A 19,076-nucleotide genomic window follows, 5' to 3' on the forward strand; every position below is an offset into this window, starting at 1 on the left:
TGGCTTTACTTCCATCAAGTCTTTTCTGTCTTTTCAGAGACAGAACCAACAGTACCCAGTGCAAACCTGTTGCATTACTCCAGTCAAACCAGTCGATTTACCCATTTTCTACCACTGGCCTCTGATCACCATTCTCCTCTCTAGAATATCCTGTCACTTGCTCCTTAAAAAAAATATGGCTGGATATGTTTTCTTGATGTGTTCTACCTCCATTCCTTAATAACCAGCCTCGGAGCTGTAGCTCACTCTGCCACGAGGAGGGACATGTGTCTCATCTCTATAATTAAACCAAGGGACTAGGTCCTGCATGCACATCCCAAAACTAGACCAGTGCTTGGTGACAAAGCAGGAAGACGTGAAGGTTGTAGGGCAAAGTGGCTGCCACGTGAGGACTGCTCCTGATGGCATCAGGAGTTGGCACTAGGCCACAGCCGGGCTGGCCCTCTCCAGGAAGACACTCACTTTCCATTGCGTGTTAGACGCCTGCCTGCTCCATGCTGAAGGAGACCTCGGGGTGCTTGTAGCTGAGCAGAATGTCTGTAATACACGTAGATGGATAGCAAGAGGAGTTTAAATGCTGGCTGCCATCACCCAGGTCGGCGTGCTCGTGACCTCCCAGACTCACCCCACATTCTGCAAAACCAAAGAGAACACGTGAGATTGGCAGGGAACCAGAGAGGCAGCTGGCAAGGGGCGAGAGGAGGAAGAGGAGACACCCCTCAGCCTGACTCCCAGCCCTGAACTCCAGCTTGCGGCAGGTCCTCCAGTTGTGAGCGCCTGTGCTGAGGCCAGGTTCTTCCTGATCCTTCCCAAGTGTCCCATTTTCTTTTGTCCTTTACCCTCTCTCCCCTCAAGAACCAGCAACTACTATATGTGGGAGGAGACAACTGCTCCTTGAGAAAGCCTCGCCTCTTTAAGGGTGAGATGGCAATGGCAGTGCTCGAAGGCACCGTTCCCAGGCATGCCCTGTTCTGGGTGCCACGCTGCACACTCCATCTTGCTATCTCATTAAGCCAGCGTCCCTCACAGCACAGCCCCGGATACAGGTACTTCTGTTTCTGGCACTTTACACTTGAGGACCTGGGGATCCAGAAAGGTTAAGTGCCTCCCCTGCAGAGCCTGACTAGTGAGGGCCTGCCCATCCCCAGGCCTATGCTCTGTATTTATTATGACACCTCCCCTGACTGGTTCTAAGGGGAGGCAGATATTCCATTAGAGCCGGGCACAGTGGTGCACACTTGTAATCGCAGCAGCTTGGAAGGCTGAGCCAAGGATCTCAAGTTCAAAGCCAGCCTTAGCAACTTAATGAGGTCCTAAGCAACTTAGTAAGACCCTGTTTCTACATAAAAATAAAAAGGGCTGGGGATGTGGCTCTGTGGTTAAGTGCCCCTGGGTTCAATCCCTGGTACAAAAAAAAGAAGAAGAAAAAGAAATGTTCCATTAGGAACATTAGACCCTCTAATCAGAACCAGAAAACCGCTATTAAAGGTACCTTCCCATAGCATTAGAAATCAGAATGTGATCACCCAGTGCTCAGTCAGAAGCCAGGCCTCCTGCACACATTCACATTCAGGGGAGACAAGCGAGGAGGGTGCTGTGTCCAGAACTCCATGGGGATGCAGGGGATCTACCTCCCCATGAACTCTTTCCACAGAAGGGGGGGGGTCCCTGGCAAAAGTGGAAGAAGGGCCTCCTCCAGGAACTTCTCCAGGGTACCCCAAGCATAAGGCTCTTACCTTCGTTTTCCCCATCCTGAAACTGCTGGCTGCCCATGAGCGAAGACTGACTGAGCACTGCATCTGACATCCGAGCAGAACTAAGTGCTTTCCCAGCCACAAGACTCATTCCTGGCAAGTTATCCAGCTGTACCTGCAGAAAACAGGAATGGAAATAAGCATACCAGAGAATGTGCCACTCTCAGGTAACCTATAGGGACTATAGAGCCCAGCAAAGGGGAGCTTGGGCAGATTCCTTTCCTCTGCAGCTCCATCCTAGGGGGATGCTGCAATGGTGACCGTGTGGGAAGTCACCTCAGCTTCCCTCATGCAGTGAGTGGGAGGGTGTAATCAATCTCAGCCGGTTAGATCCCTTTGACACCTACCTGTCCTTCTAAAACCAGGCTTCTGATCTATACTCCCACCCTCAGAGCCCATCTTCAGACATCACTGTATCTGCCCTGTGTAATAAACATGCCAGCTACCAGCCACAGGAGGCTACTGAGCACACCAAGTATGACTGGTACAACTGAGGACCTAATTTTGTGATTTTATTTAATTTTAATAAATTTAAATTGGAATAGCCATACCCGGCTAGCTACTTCCACATTAGTGCCACCCTAGAAGCATGCCCCAAACAACGAAGCTTTGCTGAGTCAGATCAGCTCCCCCTGTCACAGTAAGTTCAATGTGGCTGCTGAAAGCAAATCATTTGCTGGGGCATGAGTTTAGACTGTTTGGGGTTTAATAACTAAACCTCCAGATGGCAACTAGTTTTGACTCCTTGGTCTAAAATTTGGAGTACAGATTCCAATGGGAATCTACTGGAGTTAAGGGCTGGTCTGTGAATGTGATTCAGAGAAATGCCCCCATATCTCCTAGAGGTGATCTCACTGAGCGAGGTGAGTGGAGGTGTGGATGCTACCCCTTACTACTACATTCTGTTCACGAGCTGGGACTGGTGGGATCCCACCTCCAACAAGCAGGAGGGAAAAACATACATAAGCATCGTCACTGTTCTGGATCGTGTGATGTCTCTGGAGGGTCCGGGGCCTGTGGTGCTCACTGACTGAGGGCCGTGCTGGATACCCAAGCCCATTGTGATCTGGCAGCTCCAGAGCTTGTCCTGGAGGACTTCTATCCATGCAGTTCCCTATGACAGACTCTAAAGAGACAGAGCAAAACAGGGTGAGCAGACTTAGACCTTCTCCCAGCAACATCAACTCCCATGAAAGAAATGAAGTGACCTTCAAGGGGCAGTGAGCAAGGTGAGGACCACTTCTGCACTAACTGCTAATACTCAGTCACCTGGTAATAGTGCTCAGAGGAGCCTGGAGCAGCACAAGAACCCAAGTCCTACAGCAAATATGAGTTTATGAAGGGACCATACCCCACAATAATACCGCATAACGGGTGCTGGCTGGATCACAATGAACCCCTTCTTTATTCATTTCTCTGTTGACTTAACTGGGCTGTGTTGCCAAATCAAGAAGCACAGAGGGATGACTCTTGGAGTGTTCAGGACTATGGGTTGGGAGGATGGCCTCCATTCCCTTCTGTGGATGTCTCCTCTCTTCCTCCCTAGTTTTCACCTCAGTGCCACTCTAGTCCTCTCTTCTGTCTACTTCTCTAACTGCTGCTCCCAAATTTTGTGGTTCCTTCACCCTTTAGAAGCAAGCACTCTTCAAATTTCTGTCCTTGACTTTTTCTCTTCCACAGTTACTTTGGCAACATCTATTTCTACGGTGCCAACTACACTGCCTCTAAGCGAAGAACTACTGAAATGCTCTTTTAAGCTCCAGATCCATGCACCCAGCTATTTAGCCGACATCTTTCTTTGGATGCAACCAGCATGTAACATTATTGTGTCCAGTTCCAAATGCACCACCTTCCCCTACAGTCTGTTATTCCTTTAGACACCCTTGCTTTAACCTCATTTTCCACATCTTCTAAGTTCTTAAGATCACTACTGAGTCCATCCTTGTGGTTCATATCAGCTTGAAGTCTAAAGAATCTACCAGTGAATGCTTCAGTGCCCATCTTCCCGGTCTCACTGAAGCCATATTAGCTCTTGCCTGGATTATTACACTGGCTGCCTAACTGTTCCCTTCACGACCTGACAAACATTAATCTTTTTACAGAGTAGTCCATACACCTCCTTTTCACAACATTGCTTTGGCTTATTTTCCAATGAGCCTTTCACACTCTGCTCCCTGACATATTCTAAGCTCAGGTCAGATGGAACCACATGACTTCTCCTTGCCTGTTCACAATCCTATGCATTTGCTACCTGGAAATGCCTGATTCTTTTACCTCCATTTCTATCAATCCAAATCAGGCCATCTCAAATGTTGTCATCTTTATGAAACTTTTCCTTTCTAACAGAAACAGATTCTTCCTTCAAACTTCAGAAGAACTACATTGATCTTTTCTAACATTATCCATGGTATTATGTTCAATTATATACGTGTCTCAATTATTCATATTAGATCAGAAATTCTTTGAGGGCAAGAACTGTTATCTTATACACATTTGTAAGCATTCAGTGTTCTAAATGTTGTCCTATTTCCAGGAAGTACTTAATGATGATCACTTTAACTGATATTAATAAATACTGTCTTAATAGTGACTGGTATTTTGTCAGAGTCAAGTCACTCTATGGCCTGGAATTTGGAAAGAGTATTTCTTCTTGACCAAGGCCAGTCAAGAATAGCAGGGTCACATGTAGGGTGACAGGATCCTCTCGGCAGTACTTCTGATTTCAGTCTGTAAGAGCCTGGGACTTGGACAAATGTTTTTGGTTGCTTGATTGGGTTTTTGAGGCAAATCTCATTGGTACCTATTGAACTTATCTCCTGATGAGCTGACTCTTGGCAAGAACAAATTTTTAAAAGGCAATCTAATTAAAAGGCTCTAATCTATTTGAACAATGAAAGCAAGCACACTGCCTGAGCACTGAGTAAAGGGATTCAGGTCTCTATTTCCAAATGGCCTTGTATGAGGATCAAGGTTAGGCCCAGGCTTAGGGGATGAGGTAAGAGGGGAAGAGGAGGGAACTAACTGACATGCACATTGCTAATACTGCAGGACATTCGGGGGGAAATCAGAGGAGGAGCAGGGAGCTTCCCAGAGACCAAAGATGAAGGCACGTGAGAAATGTTTTCAAAGTTCTCAAAGCAAAGAGGTCAAAGGAAGAGCCAGAAGTCAATTACTTTGCAACTAAAAGCTAAAAGCCAGCAGAGAGAGGAAGATAAAAGTAAACCTACACACGAAAACCTACGTGTTCTGTGGGATTAGTTGGCCCATTTTGTCTACTTAGTCAATTCCTCTCAGTGGGCACAGCTACCATGTGGCCCCAGGGCCAACCAAAACCACTGTCAGGAAGTGGTAAAGTACTGGCTTGGTGGGAATGAGGAGCTGTTGATCCTGTCTGCTCTGCCAAGAAGCAGCACCAGGAGTCACTTCTTACATTTTCAAAGCATTTTCTAATGGTTACACTCTCTTCTTTGAGAGTTAATATCATGCACTCAACTCCCTGGGGGGGGTCTTTCTTCTTTTAAGTCTGTTAGAGAGTTGAATGCAAACCTCACCAGTTGCACCTCTCTGCTCCTCTGTTCTCTCTTTAAAGATTTTTAAAGGATTTTCTCATACATGAAGAGATGGCAAAGCCAACAAAATGTGTACAGTCCTTGTTCTTGACAGCTAGTGCCTTCCTCCCTTTTCTGGAGACCTCGATATGTTTATCTGTCATGTCTATTAGGTCTTTTCTTCCCTCACTCTTTTTGTGTTTTTTTTATTCCTGAGAATGAGGTTTCTCCAAATCCAGACCATAACCTTCCCTTTGGCTGTTCTGGGAGCACCACATGGATTCTGTCCTCTCTGCTCTGTTCCCAGCCTTCCCATCTGATGCCAATAGGCCTGAAAGTGCCAATACAGAACAAGCTATTGCTGACAAATCACATGATAAGATTTCTTGACCCCCTTGCCTAGAGGTCATCCTTCAGCCAAGCTGCAAGTGACACAGTGATCATAAGCACAAGTCTGGAGTCAGAGAGACAGGCTTGAGTCCTGGCTTCTTTACTTTCTGAAGAAGGGGACCTGGGAAAGCTATCCAGTTCCCCTGGGTCTTAGTCTCTTCACCTGTTAACTACACTCCACAGGTGGATATGTAGAGTGCGTGATAGAGCCTGGCACATCATAAAAGCTCAGTGTAGACTGGTATTAGTCACCTTCCTTTCTGAGATGCTATTTCTGAGTGGATAAGGGTATAATGAGCCAGGTGATAAAAACAAAGAAACTGAACCCTATTTGCAGAATTTGGGGGGCAATTTTCCCATATGTAAATGAACAAATGATACTGAAACTTTAATTTCCAAAGATGTCCCTGACTTGGGAAAGACCAATATGGTTAAAACTCAGATGAAGGGCCAGGCATGGTGGCACATGCCAGTAATCCTAGTCATTTGGGAGGCTGAGGCAGGAGGATCACAAGTTCAAGGCCAACCTTAGCAATTCAGCAAGGCCCTAAGCAACTTAGTGAGACCATGTACCAAATAAAAATAAAAAGGGCCAGGGAATGTGGCTCAGTGGTTAAAGGACCCTGGGTTCAATGCCTGGGACACCGCCCCCACCCCGACCCCAAACAACAACAACTGGGGATATAGCTCAGTGGTAAAGCATCCTTGAGTTCAATTCCCAGTACTAAAAAAAAAAAAAAAGAAAGAAAGAAATAAATCAGATGAAGTGGTCAGGGGCACATATAATCCCAGTGACTGGCAGTGTGGTGGAAGAGGCAGGAGGATTACAAATTTTGAGGCCAGCCTCAGAAACTTAGCGAGACCCTGTCTCAAAATTAAAAAGGACTGGGGATGTGGCTCCGTGTTAGAGCTTGTCTAGCGTGCATGAGGTTCTGGGTTTGATCCTCAGCACTTAAAAAGGAAAGAAGCCCCCCGCCCAAAAAAATAAATAAATAAAAAAAAGATGAAAAGAAAGTATGTTAATAAGAGTTGGGAAACAAACCAGAGCTCTGTCTGCTCACGTTTCAGCATAATCAATAGGTCAGAAACCCAAAAGGGCTAGCATCTTTTGCTCAGCAGTTGTGTTGAGAAGGTGCAGAGTGGAGACAAGGAGGTTGATGGTTTGGCTCTTAAATGTCCTCCAAAAGCTCCCATACTGAAGGGTTGGTCCCTAACCTGTGGTGCTACTGGGATGGGTGAAACTTTTAAGAGGTAAGGTCTAATGGAAGGAAGTTAAGTCATTGTGGGGCATATCCTCAAAGGGTCTTTGGGGACTCTGGAACCCCTTTTCTTTCTCTTTTTTGCTTCTTGGCCACCATGAGGTGACAGTTTGTTTGACCACACACTTCCACCATGATATTCTGCCTCTCCACAGGCTCAAAAGCAACTGACCATGGACTGCGACTCTTGAAACTGTGAGCCCAAATAAATTCTCCTTATAAGTTGATTTTCTCAGGTATTTTTTCACAGTGACAGAAAGTTAACTAACAGAGAGGAAAATAGGAAAGAATGTAAAATAAAGGAGTTAGGAAACTTCAAATCAGTCAGTCCAGCTCCATAACCGAAAGAGAATGAACCTGACTTAGCAGGTCATTTAATCTCTCCTTACCCTTACGTTACCCATCTGAAAAATAAGGGTTGTCTGGGGACTTAAAAACAGAACACAAGTGAAATGGTCTTTGATAAACTATATAGGACTACACAAGTCAAGTCTCATTTTTAGGAAGAATGCTGAGCCTGCCTCTAGAAGTCCTTTATAACACTTTCTAGATGAGATCTACTGACCAGCTGTTGGGTCTAAGTAGACTGAGGGACATGAGGCTTAGGCTCAGGTCTCTGGCAATCTTCATGCCTATCCAGAGGCTACAGACTTGTCAGGCTGGCTGAAGGACATATTAATAACAGGAAGATGACTTCCAGGAGTTCCATGTACGAGCACTTATCAAAGTAAAACAGAGAGGGTGCAGAGGATGGGTGATCATGTGATCACACCACGGGAAAAAACACACAAGTGGACACAATGCTCACCACCCACCTCCCTGGGAACCGTGGGGCAGCTTGCACAACCCTCTATTGAATCTGTCAATGTTGACTCGTCCTTACTTATTTACTGGGATTTAAGAGAAAATAAGAGAAATGACATGCTTGCATAGTCCCTCTTAAAGGTCCTGGGGTGACCCCCTCCCAGGCTGTCGGCATTCTCCTCTAGGTGGCCTGAAGCTGCCCAAGCTCAGAGGATGTGGTTTTCTTTGTGAGTTCAAGTGGTAACCTCACTGTGAAAATTGGCTGTACTGCTGTATTTATTTATTTGCAAAGTCAAAAAAATCAAGTCTATCTAACACTATTGAGGAATGACAAACCTTATTTTTACTTCCAGAGTGGCAGACAAGCAGCATAGGGCAGAGAGAGTTCTAAAACTTCCATGCATTTGGAAGAAACCTTTAGCGTGCTGCCTGCTCAGTGCGTGACCTTCTACTAGTTGGTGGCAAATAGCCATAAAGGAACTAGAAACATCAATGCTGATATGATGGCATCTAATTCTCCCTGAATAACACCAACAATCCATTTCATCTACCTTTAAGGGAGTCTAGAAAGGTCACGCAAGCCCTGCCCTTTATTAGACCTTTTGTCACATTCGATACAGAGCACGGCAGGTTAAAGCTGTTCTTAAGTTGCCTTGCTTTCCCTGGTAGAGTGAAGGCTCCCCAGGACATGTCCTTAGCTTTTCCTCTCGGCATTCCACAACACCTACAATACACAGTCTTGGGCAAGAGTCATTCAACAAACTGTACTGAAATTGCTCTACCTGGAAATAACAACTGAAGTGTTTGGGGACTGATGTGTAACTGTGCGGAGATGGAGGTATCATTAAAGGAAACATCAGGCTCTCCTCCCTGCCTACAGTTCTAGGAACATAGTCCTAGAACTCTCAGCAAAAGTGGCAGCAGATGATCTGCAGATTCTCTGAGAGTAAAAATGTAAGCTCTTACGTTTTTAAAGCAGATTGTAACGTCGACTTCCAGGGTGGTTGTGAAAAACAACTGAGTGACAGTCAAAAGTACCAAGCACAGAGCAGAAACTCTACAAATTAATTCCACGCTCCTTCCCTGGGGACATTTAGCTTAAGAGTCCCATCATTACACAGATGAACAAATGGATGGGTGGTTATACATCAGGCCTCTGGTCACCAAGTGAGTTCATGCTGTTTAAGGTACAGAAAATGGGGACTCCTCTGGGGGCGGGGATCAGTTCTTTGTTTTGTTTTGTTGAGATAGGTGTCACTATGTTACCAGGCTAGCTTCAAATTCTTGGGCTTAAGTGATCCTCCCACTTCAGCCTCCCAAATGCTGGGGCTGCAGGAACACACCACTGAGAATGGTTAAGAAAATCACTGAAAACGCATAGGCATGTATATTCCTGAAGGGGTTTTTAACTTGAGCAGCACCCACTGGGCTTCCTGAGGCCATTAATAATGTCTCCAGGGCATTATTACACTAAATTCCAAACTCACGCCATTATAAATATGTTTCATTAATTGTAACAGATGATTGTGTATGTGGTTCTCAGTCACAACATAAGAATGGATAATAGAAAGAGATTGGGCAAAGAGCATTTAAGCCATATCTGTCACTGAGCTAGAGAGTGCACTTTACAGTAAATTGGGTAAAAAGGAGGGCAACTTGTCTCTGTAATGCACTGGCAAGCACAGCAGGAGCGAAGGCTGCAGTTTCTGAAAAAGCTCTTATAGAAGATCAGAGAGAGCCAGGCACAGTGGCTCCCAGTTACCAGAGAGGCTGAGGCAGAAAGATCACAAGTTCAAGGCCAGTCTCAGTCTTATTTTGAGACCCTGCCTCAAAATAAACACTTAAAAGGACTGGGAATGTAGTTCAGTGGTATGTCCTGCGTTCAATCTTCAGGACCATTCCCTCCAAAAAAAAAAAAAAAAAAGATCAGAGGGAAAAGATGAATGATGAAAGTGGACTTAGGGGGTGGGTGGGAGGGAGATCCAGCAAAACTGGTAAAAAGGTTATAAGGATGCAGCACTTTTGAACTAAAACCTTTAGGGATGGACTTATGGCCTGTTCTTCCAGAAAACAGGAGATGTTTGTAGGAGATAACAGCAGGGATGATGGTGGATATAAGAATGTAGGGAGAAGAAGAGAGGAAGGAGAGGAGTAAAGGTGGTCAATAAGCTGGAAGAAGTAGGACACATGAAGTCCTTAGACTTGAAAGAAGGGATCTGACAAGGACCCACTAACGGGCCTGCAAGTTTCTCTAAAACTGCCAGGAGAACTGAGTGGTGTGCTATGATTTTGGTGGCAGTTGTAGCTGGACCTGCATTTTAGAAAACCTCTCCCCTTAGCTTCTATGAGCTCCTCCACGTTTACTGCACTCCCAACTAACCCAGCTTACTTACTGGCTAGAACACTTCCTGAGACACTCTTGCCACTTTCCTCAGGCTTCTCCCCTAAACCCAAATATCCTCTTCATCTTTCAAGATCCAACCCAAACGCCACATATATTGGTTGCTGGCATTAAACAGCTTGCCAAAGGAGTTTCCTCTGACAATCAGGGGATAATATTGAATCTAATAGGCTCTCTAGTCTTTCTGAACACAGGAGTCACACAGGAGGAAAAGTGAAGAGACACAGGAGGGAAAGTGAAGAGAACTTAGAGAAAATATTTGTGTGGTGGTACTGGGGATTGAACCCAGGTGAACTCAGGGGCACTCTGCCACTGAGCTGCATCCCTAGCCCTTTTAAAATTGTTTTTAGTGACAGGAACTCGATAAATTGCCTAGGCTGGTCTCAAACTTGCTCCTTGCCTCCCAGGTCGCAGGAATTTCAGGCAAGTGCCACCACTGAGAAAATAAGTTTTGAAGAATAATACTTCATAACTATTCACACACATGGCAATCCATGGCTGGGGGAGGCACTATTTGCTTCAGCTTCACTCCTTCCCCAGTGCCTTGAACACCTTGAGCATGCTCAGTAAGCATCCGATAGAGTAAATGAAATAGCTCTTGGGTTCAGTTGCCACTTGCCAGCTCTTGACTTTGAGGGCAAGTGATTCATCTCTATGCCTCAGTTGTCTCACCTAGTAAAATGCTGATGACAGGTGGTTGCAAGGATTAAATGGACTTATATGTAATAGTACATATAAAAGAATATGAAAAGCATACTAGAAGCATCAGGTACACTCCTTTTTATGGAAGCCATAGTATGCTAATTTGCTGAAAGCTTTCATGTACCCATGAATCTCTTCCATGGTACACCTGCTCTGGTCATCTCACCTCTGCTGGAACACTCCCAGCAGGAAGCTTTCAGGCTGCAGAGGCAGCCTATTCCATGAAGTTCTTCTAAAAGTCTTCGATAGGGAGTTGAAATTCACTGCAACTTCTATCCTGATCTCAGTTCTGCTCCATAATATGCCCAGAAAAATCAAATACTTTCTTCCATCTGACAGGTATGATGTTTCTCCTGTGTTGTTCCCTCCAAAGCCTGAACAGCCCCAGGTCTGCCACCTGACCTGCCGTGAGAGCTCCCAGCAGCCTAGTCTCCTGAAGTGCAGCCCACTGATGAAATGCCCCGAGTAATAATAAAACCTCACACTTTTACACATTTTTATCATAGATTTTAGATCACGTACTTTTATGTATAAACACAAACGTTTCAATCTTGACAAAACTGCAAAAAAAATTTTTTTTTTTAATTCCTCTTGCTCTTTTTTCACAGAGGAAAATGAGAATCAAATGGCTTAAATGACATGGCTATCACATTCACAATGGAGGTAAACAGATATAGGTGTTTCAACTCTCAGTTCAACACTATTTACACTAAATTTCCTTAGTATGAATTGCCTTTTTTCTATTGCAGAGCTACTTTGATGACAGAAACTTCAGATTCCAGGAATCTACGGTATGAACAGGGGTAATAGGTAGCGTAGCTTACTGACTATACCAGGTATTAACTGTCCCTCACTATTGTGTTATTTGGAAAACAAACTCCTTACCCACTAATACCCGCTTTCTATGTGCTGCTCCCTTACGTGGTCCTGAAGGTCTTCTCAGGAATTTTTTCCTTAAGAACACAAAGTACTAGCTGGAACAAGCTAACATTACTGGGTCACTTGAATTAGGGCAGACTGGCCCAGAACTTTCACTTTAAGGGGACTCTTACCTCGGCTGGGCACCTTATTTCTACTGAACGCAGCAGTCGGCTGATGTCCATAGGGATGTATTCCCAATTCCTGGGCATGACTCACAGTTCCTAGCAAAGATTCAGGGTCCCCAGGTCCACCGGTACTCAAGAGCAGGGGGCTGTCGTGGCAACCTTTGGTCAATGTATTTGAACTCCTGCTGTCCAGAAAGCCCTCCTTGGCCCCCTCACATGTGCAGTCCTCTTCCATGCTCTCTGAATGCATTATTGCTGGCTGATGAGCATACCCATGGGACGGGGTGGGTGAGGACACCTGTGAGATACATTCTTGTGCCCTAATTTGTAGAAGATGCTGGGGGCTGTTGTGGTGGTGGTGATAAGAGTCAGCATTTTGATAAGATAAAGCCTGGCACTCTGTCATACTCTGTCCCCCGAGGCTGGGAGCCATGCTCCCAGCATCCCCTTGGTTCATGTGCCTGAACAACTCTTGGTACTCTTGCTGCTGTTGTTGTTGCTGCTGTTGCTGCTGCTGCTGCCGCCTTTTAATGAGCTGTGCAAACTCTGCTGGGGGCAACCGAATGTCCGAGTGGCCGGTGAGCGAATGCCGGGGAGAGAGCAGTCCTTGAAGGATGTGGGGTACCTGCTGGTGTCTGGTGTAGTCTGGCGGCGTGGGGGACAGCAGGGCCTGCTGTAGTGCCGATGTAGTATAGTGTGGCGCTTGCTGATGTGCACTGGGAGGGAAGGTGGGGAATTGGTCAAGTGGAGGGACTTTCAGGGCTTGGGTTGGAGGGAATCCCACTCCTGTAGAAGGGCTGTAGTTGCTGGGGGAACCCCGGGACTGGTCCGAAAACAGGTGGGGGTGTAACTGCGCCTGGTCGTAGTTAGCAGGGGAGAACCGATTCACGTTCAAGCTGCAGACACAAAAGGGAGTGAGTACCAGGCATCTGTGTGACGACTGAGCTAGACTCCCCTGGGGAACAGCCACTACCCTTCCTCAGCAGGGAACACCCAGGTACAGAGAATGATGGTGCAACCAGAAGGAGAGGAATGTTTGCACCATCCCTATTTGTCCCCTTATTTGCTTATCCAAATCTTCCAAGGGTCACGGAAGGCACTGTGAGCATCATCTGAAAGCGGCAACCTGGCCTACCTTCAAATGTCATCTGAGCTACTAAGAGGCAGCAATCTCTTAGAGGAGTGAGAGTTAAGACTGCTAGAAGAATGGACAAAGGAAACTGGTATTTTAACACACTCCTCTAATGGCTTTATCTTTTCTGCAAGCAATCAGTAAGGTGGCTTTGCCATTTTCCTCTGCTGCCTCATTAGCATTTTAATCCTGGGTCCATAAGTAGTTTACAAGTTCATTCCAAATCCACCACTCTGGTTTTAGAAAGAGTGAAACAGGAGCACAGCCTAACCAGACCCTTTGTACTTCCCTCCTTCTCTCTCACCCCTCCCACCTAGGTGGCCTAGATAGAGGGCTAGGTGACATCAGGCAGTCTTACCTGTGGGCCTCTGCGCTGTCAGCACTCAGCTGCTTGGACAAGGGTCGGTGCCCATAGCTGAAGGTGGCCATCAGGTTGGTGCGGTGCTGCATCTGAATCTGACTGGCACTGGGGCTGATCGAGATGCCCCGCCCGGCAGAGCCTGCAGCTGTCCCTGGCATGTTGCTGAGCATATCAACTGGCTCTTGTACTTGGATGGTCACCTGCTGTGACTGGGTAGGCTGCTGCATGCCCAAGCAGGTTAGTGCCACATTAGGAGGAGGGGAACAGTTCTCGGGCTGGGGCTGGAAGATTGCACTGCGGGAGGGTAAGCCTTGGAACTGGGAGGCAGAGGCAGCACCTGGAGAGAAAGGGACCTCACAGTGACTGACCAAGTGCCCAGTTACCTGCCTGCTAGAAGTAATGGAGTCAATGAGGAGACTCACATCAGATAGTATCTAGAATAGTCGTCTCAAACTTCAGTGCACAGAAGTCCAGAGGACTTGTTAAAAAATAGCCAGGTGTGAGGGCCATATCTGTAATCCTAGTGACTCAGGAGCTGAGGCAGGAGGATTGAAAGTTTGAGGCCACCCTCAGCGACTTAGCAAGGGCCTAAGCAACCTAGTAAGACCCTCTCTCAAAATAAAAAATAAAATGGGCTGGGGATGTAGCTTAGTGTTGTTAAAGGTTCCATCCCCAGTAACCCCCAACCAAAAGTTTTTTAAAAAAAAAGATTCCCAGGTCCTACCCACAGAACTTCGATTCAGTAGATCAGGGTGGTTCCCCCCAAATTGGTATTTTCAACATTTTCCCCTAAAAGCTGGTCTGTGAACTATATTTTGAATAATTCAGATCTAGCAGTGCTTCTCAAACTTAAATGTATACAAGGTCTGGGGATCTGGTTAAAGTGTACATTACCACTTAGCAAGTCTGGGAAGGGACCTGAGATTCTAATTTTCTTGCCAAAATAATTGGTCAATGGACCCCAGTTTGAGTAGAAAGGTACTAAAGGCAATTCTGACTCTTCTCAAGGATGTTCAGGAAGCCTGAAAGAAATTTACATTGTGTGGTAATTTCTGAAAACTCCTACTAATTGGAGTCTCTCATTTTACTTTCACCTAAACAAGAGACGTTCCCAAATGCACCATGGAAAACCAAATGGAGGTGACAACAAGAAGCTTCTGGTGCAGTATTCTATTTGGTAGGGCTGGAGAGGGTTTTAGTAAATATATTAGAAATAGTTAACATTTACTGAAAACTATGTCAGAGACTTGCAGTCTTTACATTTATTTATTCATTAAATACTATTTTTGTTATTGCCAATATTGTTGAGAAAGCTGAGGTACACAGAGGTTAGGGAAATTTACCTAAGGTTTCATAGTCAAGAAATTGGTAAATCAAGGAGGGCTGGTTCTAGAGCCCACATCCCTAAATATTATGTTATTCTGCCTTTCAAATGGTTCGTGATACACAAGAGGAAGGTGGTAAAACAAAACAAACAAACCACAAGGACTCAGACATTCTCCCCACGTGGCATCTGACGGTTCAGTCTGGGCCTCTCCACTCACCGTGTGACTGGATCATGGCATTGTTCATGGGGGGAGGACTATTACTCGGTTGCCTGAAGAGATGGTTGTTGGGGTGGTTGGGGGGTGGACTTGAAGGTTGAATCCTTAACCTTAAAAATGACAAAATGGACAAATAAACTTCCTGAGGTAACAGAATAATCTTGAGTGTAAGTTTCAGTCATAAAACACACACAAGTAGAAAATTTTTTTTTTAAGTTTTGATAAGCCACCATGGTAGAAAACCACACATGAGCCATCTACCACTGTCAATTAAAAACCTATGCACATCTTATTTCACCAGTCTTCCCTGCTACAGAGGCAGAGTTCACTGTGTCTGTCCTCTTGTAGTAGGTAACAGACTATTCTGTTCAGGGGGCTAAGAAAATGAAGTGGCAGATTTCAGGGCGGTTGCTGACCTTTAAACTGGTTTCTCTGCTTTTTAAGCAGACACTTCCAAATGAATGCTAAAGTTGGTCAACATCTCCCATGATTCAAGTTTAGGATGCCTGCTATAGAGCCAATGGCTTAGGCATAACAAAAAGTGATTTGTTACCTCTGGAGCTGGTGGGTGAGGAGGGCTGGTTGATTTTCACACGCAGCCTGAAGAGGTGGGGAAGGTTGAGGAGGACAGATAGAGTCCTAAAACATACATGGGGGAAAGGAAAATAATAATTGTGAGCGTGAAGAGTAATTAGAGCTATTCTCAGAAAGGGAAGAAACAGAGAGAACTATCTGTGACTCAGATTTATGCTTTTGTGGTTCATCAAAAGATCTGTTACCTTTGCTCAAACATGTCAACCATAAACATAACTCAATGCCACTTTGCCCTGAGTGTGTTCCTCCAAAATGCACAGGCAAATCAGCCTGAAAGCAAACTCCAAACAAGTTGGAGAAAGCAAAGAGTGAGGGCCTACTTGAATTTGCTGCTGGAGAATTTGATGGTGCTGCTCCTGCTGGTACAGCATATGTTGCTGCTGGGTCTTCTCCAGGGTTCTTTCATCAATCTGCCCCCCGTACATCTTCTGCAGCTGCTCACACTCCTGAAGGGAAAGTAGTTAATACAGATGGGATGCAGCCAGGCCCACCCCATGCAGTGCTTTCAGCGGATGTAGATCTGCCCAAGGTCTCATGGGCAGAAAGAGCCACAGGAGAAGAATAGTGTCCTTGATGAGCAACTGACCCATTTAGATAGATATACGTGTACTAAATACCTTCACTCTGTTCTGTATGAACAAAAGGGAACCATCAAGGATACATCAAGGCCCATGTATGAGTGAAAGTGTCCAGAGTGAAATCTGTGTACAAGGCACCTGCCACTCGAAGCAAGGTCACCAGGAAGGAAGAAAGGAAACTGGCCCTTCACAGAAGCCTGGAGCTACATTTCCTGCCTCTGGGAGCACCACTCCACACCAACTGGAGAGTATGACAGGTGTAACAGGCTCCAGTAAGACCCAGCACCCTGTATCAAGAGGAGAATAGCAGGGTTGCTTAGAAGTACCTTCTCTGGTGCTTCCCCCTGATACCCAAGCCCAGAAATTCCTTTCCAGTGAACTAGGCAAGTTTGATTCTGGGGAGAGCTGTACGTAACAAGAAGTAAGGAAAGAGTGTTAGAAAGCTCTAGTTTTTTAACCTATAAAACTGCAGTGTTGCTGATGTGAAGAGGGGTAGCAAGTTTACCACCCCAGTGCCTCTGCAATACTGGTCTCTGTTACCCATGCTTCTCCAGAGATGCCTGCCATCTCTCCATTACCTGCTGCAACTGTTTGATGCTGCTGTTGTTGCCCATTTTTTCCAGGTGAGCTTTGAAGGCCTGGATGCTTGCAGCCCCATCTGAGAACCGGCGCACAGGGGAGAAACGCTCCGTGGGGAGGTGCAGGGTGTTGGAGTCCTTGTAGGTAGAGCTGAATACATGGGAAGAGAAGGTTAGGGGCTAGGACTCAGGGGTTTTGACCAAATCACACAGGGACTGCTGTTCCAGACGAACACAAAGATGGCTGGCTGCATGTGTAGCCCTGCGTATTAGGCCTGTTCCATGCCATGTCCAGAAGACACACGCTGCCCTAGCCTGCTTCCTTCAGAGGACTCCAGGGATACATTTTCCATCTTCACTTACCTTCAGTTGGCCGACTTTCTAGGCCTGAGGTTCTGGGAGCAAGTACATCCAGTTCTTATAAATACACTAGACCAGAGAGAAATGCTCCTCAGTATCCCCCAGGGGTGGCTGAACAGGAACTTTTAAAATCTATCCGGTGTCTTGAGAGACTAAAATTTCACCATTGACCCACGATTTTCCCTAAGCAATAACCTCTGTACAACCAGAGAAACTATAGTCAGCTTGTGGTCAAAGGTCTGACCCAGAACTCAGAGTTCTGTGCTAGAATGGGAGGGTGAAGGTTGGGGCGGAGGAAAATAGGGACTTCTGAACCCGGGATGGACACAGCACACTCTTAAGGAATGTACGCCTCAAGATCCTGCACGTACCTGGTGAGCAAAGGCGGCTGCCTACTGCGAATGCTAACTTCTCAGGGCAGCAGCACCCACCCCTCCTCCTGATAGAGGAATCATGTGCGTTACCTTCAAAGAGCCCGCTGCTCAATCAGAACACAGTCAGTGTCTTCCAGAAAGAATGAACAAGCAATTGATAAAAGAATGCAATCAGGGTTAGAAGCTAACACCTATACCTGTTACCTAATCAGAAAGAGATGTTTATGGGTTGAGGTAAGCAGATAAAAGACTGCCAAGGCAGCATTCCAACAGCTGATGGGAAGGGTCAGGGTTTCATAGCCAGGATAGAGATGACATTACACTGAACTATGAGTGAAATGATGGATCACCTTGCCAGTTATTCAATTTGGACTGAAGCAGAACCACAGCTTAGGAAGCAGGTTAACAAGTGAGTTCAAATACAATGCAGACAGGGAAGGAGTTGGGATAAATGAAGGCTGTGCAGAGATGTCAAGAGAATTCTGGCAGCAGGCAAAGTCCTTTACCCTCTCTCTACCAATGATAACTTCTATTTGAGACTACCTGAAGCTTGACAGAGCTGAGCTGATGAAATGAACACACACACATATCTGTTTCAGTAACATAAATGAAAAATGAATTGGGGATGAGAAATGATGTGGGAGAACACAATCTAGAAACAGTGATCATGAAAGTTGATTTCAGGAGCATGGTCTAAAAACTTCTCTTCTGTCTCCATTTCAGATTTTTTTGAGAGAAAGCAAGTGTTATTTTCCTCCTCGAATTCGACTCCTATACTGTCAATATTTTTTGATAACACATTTCTGATTCATTCAGAAAGCTGTGTTCATCAAGCAGACAATACAGTCTTTCTACGCAAAAAACATTCTCTTTCATCAGAGCAATAAATCCCAGGTCCAGGTATTTCATGACTTTTTCTGAAGCTCAGGTTGAGAAGGGACTGAGCCCAAGGTCAGTCCAGCACAGTAACTTCAGAGGAACAGTTCTGATGGAGTTGCTCATTTTAGAAGTACTGATGGTATCACTTGTGCTTGATTTTATTTTTATTAGCAATCATGTTCAAACTCAAGACAGCCTCATATTATACTCTCCCATTAAACTCTTCAAACAGAATCAGTTCCCCACCTGGATAGATTCCATCTTGTGTTAACTTTTTTTTTTCACACCTTAGAATTTTTAAAAAATTTTAAATTACATACTTCTAGTTCTGTCTCCATGTCGGACTTCATCTCTTACACCTCAGAAGAATAGATACAGATACTGTTCTTTTATCATTTTTCTCCAGAAAAAGAAAGAAATTCAATAGCCTATCTAGACCATCCATTTTCAGTGGTTATGGACTTGGAAAGTTTCTCTTTTCCCTTGAAGACTAACTTTAATCTCTGTGTTACATATTTGTACAGTCACCCCACAAAAACATGCTGAGTTTAAACAAATAGCCCACCTTACACAATCTGTCACTCATAAAGCATTCATTTGCTTCCAATTCAAACTGCCTTTGGCCACAAAACCTTGAAACACTTTATCAGGAGTGTTCACATAAAAACAGACAGCAGACAGATTTCTAGCAGGCAAGGCCTTGACAATGATTGTAGGCAGGGTGGATACCACATAAACAGAGCTGTGGGCCAATGCAGTCTTCCTTTAGTAA

General features: G+C 45.3%; 1 protein-coding gene across 6 annotated transcripts in view; it reads right to left on the reverse strand.

The window, feature by feature from the left end:
• The window catches only part of Sik3 (SIK family kinase 3), a 242,324-nt gene that overhangs the window by 1,384 nt on the left and 221,864 nt on the right, over nt 1–19,076 (reverse strand). For 3 of the 6 annotated variants that reach the window (XM_047518810.1, XM_047518811.1, XM_047518809.1), the window contains 9 exons: nt 16,692–16,842; nt 15,856–15,981; nt 15,495–15,580; nt 14,942–15,051; nt 13,395–13,734; nt 11,911–12,620; nt 2,717–2,880; nt 1,737–1,869; nt 463–633 (listed from right to left, as the gene is read on the reverse strand). In XM_047518810.1, the coding sequence (XP_047374766.1) occupies nt 476–633; nt 1,737–1,869; nt 2,717–2,880; nt 11,911–12,620; nt 13,395–13,734; nt 14,942–15,051; nt 15,495–15,580; nt 15,856–15,981; nt 16,692–16,842 (1,978 nt within the window). In that variant the 3' untranslated portion in view covers nt 463–475. Of the gene's footprint in view, nt 1–462; nt 634–1,736; nt 1,870–2,716; nt 2,881–11,910; nt 12,801–13,394; nt 13,735–14,941; nt 15,052–15,494; nt 15,581–15,855; nt 15,982–16,691; nt 16,843–19,076 lie in introns of all 6 variants that reach the window. The other 3 variants (XM_047518807.1, XM_047518806.1, XM_047518805.1) reach the window with 1 other exon arrangement.

The sequence above is a fragment of the Sciurus carolinensis genome, chromosome 11 (assembly GCF_902686445.1).
Source record: "Sciurus carolinensis chromosome 11, mSciCar1.2, whole genome shotgun sequence".
In the NCBI taxonomy this organism is placed as follows: domain Eukaryota; kingdom Metazoa; phylum Chordata; class Mammalia; order Rodentia; family Sciuridae; genus Sciurus; species Sciurus carolinensis.